Source organism: Dermochelys coriacea, chromosome 1 (genome assembly GCF_009764565.3).
Source record: "Dermochelys coriacea isolate rDerCor1 chromosome 1, rDerCor1.pri.v4, whole genome shotgun sequence".
NCBI classification, from domain to species: Eukaryota; Metazoa; Chordata; order Testudines; family Dermochelyidae; genus Dermochelys; species Dermochelys coriacea.
Window position 1 is genome coordinate 35,885,222 of NC_050068.2, and position 6,063 is coordinate 35,891,284.

General features: G+C 47.5%; 1 protein-coding gene across 5 annotated transcripts in view; it reads right to left on the reverse strand.

Annotated features, from left to right (window-relative positions):
• CWF19L2 (CWF19 like cell cycle control factor 2) overlaps positions 1-2,461 on the reverse strand; it is a 197,014-nt gene extending 194,553 nt beyond the window's left edge. Inside the window, exon 1 of one of the 5 annotated variants that reach the window (XM_038371146.1) lies at positions 2,171-2,353. In XM_038371146.1, the coding sequence (XP_038227074.1) occupies positions 2,171-2,257 (87 nt within the window). In that variant the 5' untranslated portion in view covers positions 2,258-2,353. Of the gene's footprint in view, positions 1-2,170 lie in introns of all 5 variants that reach the window. The other 4 variants (XM_043504209.1, XM_043504207.1, XM_043504208.1 and 1 more) reach the window with 4 other exon arrangements.
• Positions 2,462-6,063: the final 3,602 nt, after the last annotated feature.

The window sequence follows — 6,063 nt, forward strand, 5'->3', positions numbered from 1 at the left end:
TATTTGTATTTACATCTTCTTTGGATATATACCCCAAAGTATTATTAGCTCTGGATCACCTACTAAAAGTCTGTGGGAAGGACAGGCTCTTAATTTAGTGCCATTTGTTACCATGCAAGTCCTGATGTCAAGATTTAAACCACATTCATACCTACTCAAGTATAGTTCATAGAATTCATCACAATATGCTCTTTCATTAGATTTACACACAAACTTCACCCATTCTTAGATTTGAAGCAACAAACGTAAACATTTCCAGGAAACAATTTGCTATTCTTCACTCATTTTGTTAAATTGTTTTCTTCTAAACCACATTAATGAATTAAAAAGGTAAGAACAGGAATAACTGGAAAACTAAATCACTAACAAATCTGGATTCTCAACATATCAATTCTGCAATAATTTTTTTAATTCTTCACAGTGTGATGCCTAACATTTAAGTGGCTGAAACCCACATTTAAAGGTTCTTACTTTTTTGTAATAAAGTGCAAAAAAAAAAAAAAAAATCAATTAGTCCCATTAACTGTAGGTGGAGAGTATGTTGTTTCCCTGATGACTTACAAGGGGAAACTATCAATTTCAAGTTCCAGTTAAAAATAAATACATAATTTCTAGCCTTCACTGATGCAAAAAATAATCATCTGACTGTGACGCCTCAGTGTTTCTCAACCAGGGGTACATGTACCACTGGAGCACGCAGTGGTCTTCCAGGGGTTACATCATCTCATTCAGATATTTGCCTAGTTTTACAACAGGCTACATAAAAAAAATGCTAGTGCAGTCAGTACAAACTAAAGTTTCATAGAGAGAATTACTTGTTTATCCTACTCTATATGCTATACACATGTAAGTACAATATTTATATTCCAATTGATTTGTTTTATAACTATATGGTAAAAATGAAAAAGTAAGCAATTTTTCAGTACTAGTGTGCTGTGACACTTTTGTATTTTTATGTCTGATTTTGTAAGCAAGTAGTTTTTAAGTGAGGTGAAACTTGGGGGTAAGCAAGACAAATCAGACTCCTGAAAGGGGGGGGGAAGGAGTCTGGAAAGGTTGAGCGCCACTGATCTAAGTAACCCTCTACAGACAGATTCAGTGTCTCTGCTAAAAGAAAAGGAGTACCCGTGGCACCTTAGAGACTAACAAATTTATTAGAGCATAAGCTTTCGTGAGCTACAGTGTCTCTGCTGTTGCTCAAAGCTTTCACAAATCCAGTGACCTTGACAAGACTGGCCAGTTTCATTGCTGTTATTCAAAAGCCCAGACATCTATGAAACTGACAACCACCATGGCAATTTCATGCTACTGCTTCAGGGGTCAGCAGCAGGGGCAAGCACAGGAAATGACAACACAGAAGTCCACCAAACAAATGGCGGGAGAGGACTTCAAACGTATGAGACATCCGAGTCGTAGTTATGAGGCCAATCTAAAATATGCATCAACCAGATCCAGGGACAGCGCACCGTAGGGACACCTGCACTCTTCCCTTGCCCACATAGCTTGATTCGCCCTTGGGCTAATAAGCTGAATCCTTAATCAATAACTTTTTCAAACTAGGCCTTCGTTGCATCGCAAAAGCAGGGCATTACTCGAAGTGCAACTTGCCCACGACACCAGGGCTAACTACAGCCTCTCTCTCCAAGTTCCAAAAGGCTACATCAACCTTCCCTTCCGGTCCTAACCTTCCCTGGCTAAAAACAGGGGCCAGGCCTCACTCCAGAGATGGCTGCATTTCACGTGTGGGTGAAGGGACTGCTGCGGGTAGGTCGCGCTGTGGGCGCCGTGTTTCGCTCCGGGTTTGCACGCTGGGGAGCACAACGGGGCGCTGGCAATGTACCTAGCAACGAAAGCCCGGGGGGGGGTGGGGGCTGCTGAGGGACTCCACCACGCTAAGAGTCCCGCGACTCCGCAGCAGCCCAGGGGCCCGGCAGGTCCCGCCGCTCTCCTGGCGCTCGGTGCCCGGCCTGCGTACGCAGCCAGCTGGGGGAGACTCTGGGCGGCGAGAGGAGAAAGAGGGACTCGTGGGGGCGGGAGACCGAGCAGGGAGCGCCGCGGGGACCCCACGGGAGAGGGGCTGGAGGACCAAGGGGCTTCTCCCTGGCCGGGGGGATGGCGGCGAGGCGGGCTGAGGGGCCAGGAGGCAGCGGAGGGGCGGCCGGGCTCTCACCTGCACCAGCAGCGCCTCCCGCTCCCGCCGCCTCCGCTCCTTGCGCGCCTGCAGGCTCCGCTCGCTTTCAAAGCCCCCCGACGCCATGGCCAGGAGCTGCCGTAAAGCGAGGGCGGGGCGCGGCGCGGCTCGCAGTGCGGCGCTCGCGGAAAAATGCCGTAAAGCGAGTAGCCGGGTTTGCTGCCCGAGCCCCGCCAGGCAGTTCCCCGCCGGGACTTGCCCTGGGAGCCTGCCGGCCGCTCCCGCCTGCGCCCTCTGCGGGCCGGGCCGGGCGGCTCCATCCCGCGGGCGTCCTCCCGCCACCTGCCCGGGGCAGGGCTTGGCCGTGCGCCCCCGGCGCCCTCTCCAGCAAGTCCGCCCCGCTGGCCGCTCTCGCTTGGTCGGCATCGCCTGCGGCCGGGGAGCCGGGAGCCCACACGGGGCTGCCCCCTGCCTCTCGCTTCTTTCAGGGGGGGGAACGTTTTGTTTCCGATCCCCGGAGGCCCTTGTCTTTCCCCTGCGGGCTGGATGCTGAAATAGTCCAGCCCTTCCCTTGGGGCCAGCCCCGCTTTTCCCAGTCTCTCCATGCACCCCCCACGGACCACTTCGGTTCACAAACACTTGGAACAACCCAGTCCAAAAACACGTTGTGGTGCCAGGGCTGCCACAGTGCACAAGCGTGAGGCGACCTGGGCATCTGGCCTCACCCTTAGGACAGAGCTTTCCGGAGCCTTGGAGTTTTTTAATCTCCTTCCATCACTTGCTGTAATCTCCAAGTTTTGCTTTGGTGGTCGCTTAATAGACACCACAGGTTTTGTTTCCTGAAACCCAAATCTTGCTACCAGCTCCGAGAACAGGTCACTTAAATATCTGGAATGACACCTTCCCCCAGGAGCAGATCAAATCCATCCCCATCCCAGCTACCAGAGTCCCACAAGGGTCTTCCCACAAACGATTAGGAAAATGTCAGTGTAATGTCATTTAATGAATTACCCTTTTTGCACTTTATTATGATAAAGAACTTTTGAATGGGGGTGCCAGCCACTTAAATGTGAGGCATCATGCTGCTAAAAAGTATTTGAAGAATTGATATGCTGAGAATCCAGATTTGTTAGTGATATAGTTTTCCAATTATACCCGTTCTTACATTTTTAGTTAATGGATATTTTTTGGAAGAAAACAATTTAACAAAATGAGTGAGGAATAGCAAATTGTTTCCTGGAAATGTTTACGTTGGTTGTTTCAAATCTAAGAATGAATGAAGTTTGTCTAGCAATGTGACTTATTGGTAAATGTTTTTCCTTTACATTCAGCTTCACCCCATTACTCCCACATGGCAGCATGATCCAGTGGATAGAATACTGGTCTGGGAGTCAAGAGACATGGATTCGTTTCTCGCCTTTGCCACTAATATGTAGGGTCATAGGCAAGTTACTTAACTTCTCTTTCTCAGTTTATTTAGCATAAAAGGGATTAATGAAACTCACTTTCCCTTGTAAAGCATTTTGAATTCTAAAGAACTAGACATGATTATTAGTAATCCCAAACTATAGTTTATGAGGTATAGATGAACAAACCAGTTTATTTATGGCAGTCTTCTTTCAAGGTGAGCAACTAAAATGGATATTTTGAGAAACTGTTTAAAAAAATGATGTGAGATATCACTGTCTGCCAGACAAGCTCGTTCACTGCACGGTGCTACATTAAAGTCAGTGCAGCTCCACACAGGCACAGGGTTCAACTGGCATGGATCCACTTTCAGGATTGGGGCCTGAGTTCAAGATTCTGATCAATTTCTTTTCCCTTCACATCCAGTTGATGTGTTGCAATGTTTCTGTGCTGGAACACTATTTCTGCTGCTGGCCAATTGCCTACTGCCCAGGATGGGTCTGGGCAAGGTGAAAGAAACTGATTAGGAAGTTTGCTGAGGCTCTTATACATGGCAGTTAGCCAACAGCATATGCCAGGTCCAATACGCCACATATCTAACAAGCACCCTTCCCCTAGCCCCCATCCTGCCCGGCCCCAAACTGCTGCGGCCTGTGCCCCTCTGCCAGCCCCAACTGTATTGTGGCTCAGCACGGCCCCAGCCACAGCTGGGAAGGCACAGACCCAGGTGCAGCTGGAGCGGCCCGGCCTGACCCAGGCGCGGCCCAATCCAACCCTGGAACGGCCCAGTCGGACCCAGGTGAGGCCAGGGCGCCCCTCCCCTGGCCCGAACCCAGCCCCAGCCCGGACCTGCTGGCGCCGGGGAAGGGGCGCCTATCCTGCAGCCCCAGAGCTGCTGCGGCAGAGAGAGGCACCTATACCTGCCAGCCAGATGCTTCTGGGGGGAGTCCTCTTTCCCCGCCCTAGCCCCACATCACCCTCCTGCACCCTAATCCCCTCATCCCCACCCCAGAGCCCGCACCCCTGGCCAGAGCCCTCACATCCCTGCACCCCAACTCTCTGCACCAGCCCTGAGCCCCCTCCCACACTGTGAATCCCTCAGCCTCACCCCCACCACATGAATTTTTTTTATGTTTACCAATACGAAGGTGATGTCTCCCATATCACCTCCATATTTGTGCACATAACAAAATTCATTCCACACATGGGTGGGAAAAATTAGAGGGAACGCTGCGTGCCAGGCCTGATTTATAACCATAAAGAAGCAGAAAAGGGCACAAGCCAAATTATTCTAATCCTTTGCAAGTCACCTTTAATGGCTAGCAGGCCAGCCCCTGTTCTATACTCTCACTCTAACTTCAGAAATCAACTTTGCTAATAATAAAATGTGGTCTACCCAAACTTTTACTCCAACAGTGAGACAATAACCTTTGCAGAGTGAGTTACCATTTCCCATTTAACACTGTCCTCAAGAGAACCTGCATGGTCAGTGGTGACTGATTTTATAAGTGCCTGTACTGCTTGTGTTCCCCACTTTCCTTTAGTGCTCTGTGTGAAATTTTCCATAGAAAGAAAATTGTCAAAAAGCCAGGGAGAAAAATTCTTTCCACTGCGTGTGATTCTGTACAATTTACCTTAAGCAGAAAGCAAAATTTCACAAGAAAAACGTGCACTTTGCTCTGAGAATATGAAATGTGTTGGTCACAGTTATGGGGAAGCTGGGCATATTCTGCTTTCTGCGGTCTCAATCTAAATCTTAACAATGGCTTCTGAAGCACTCACACAGAAGAAATGTCACAGCCAATGAGATGTGAGTGTGTGGGGTGAGATGTGCAGAGGCCAAAATGGACTAAATCTAATTCAGTTCCTAGTCTTCTGTTCATTTCTAAAACAATCCATTTCTTGGTTTGCTACTTGTGCTGCTGAGAAAAAATGATAGTTCAGATTGATATGGGAATGTCCTGCTGTTCAGTGAAAGAAATAAAAAGTCAGTCCCATGAGAAATTATAGAAAAAAGCAAAGGATGATATAAATAGAGGGTATTTTTCTTTTATAAAAAGAAAAGGAGTACTTGTGGCACCTTAGAGACTAACACATTTATTTGAGCATAAGCTTTCTTGAGCTACAGCTCACTTCATCGGATGCATCCAGTGGAAAATATAGTGGGGAGATTTTATATACAAGCTTTCCTAAGTTACCTCTAGACAAAAAATAAAAGTGAAAGTATCTAAAGTCAGTGCACAAAAAATACCTTGTACCATGACAACGGAGAAGCAGCACCCATGTTATTTATTAGATAGCCGTGCCTCAGTTTATTATGGAGGCTTGAATCAAGAAACAGGACATTTTTTACCTCTAAAATCAAAAAGACAGGCAATTGCATCTAACTTCAGCAATAAAAGGGTTAATGTAGCATTAATAATATTGACGGCCTACATTGTAAATTCAGTTTATAATGAAAATGAATGAAGAGATTCCTGGAGATCAAAGGATGATTAATCCATTCCATCATATTCAATATCCGC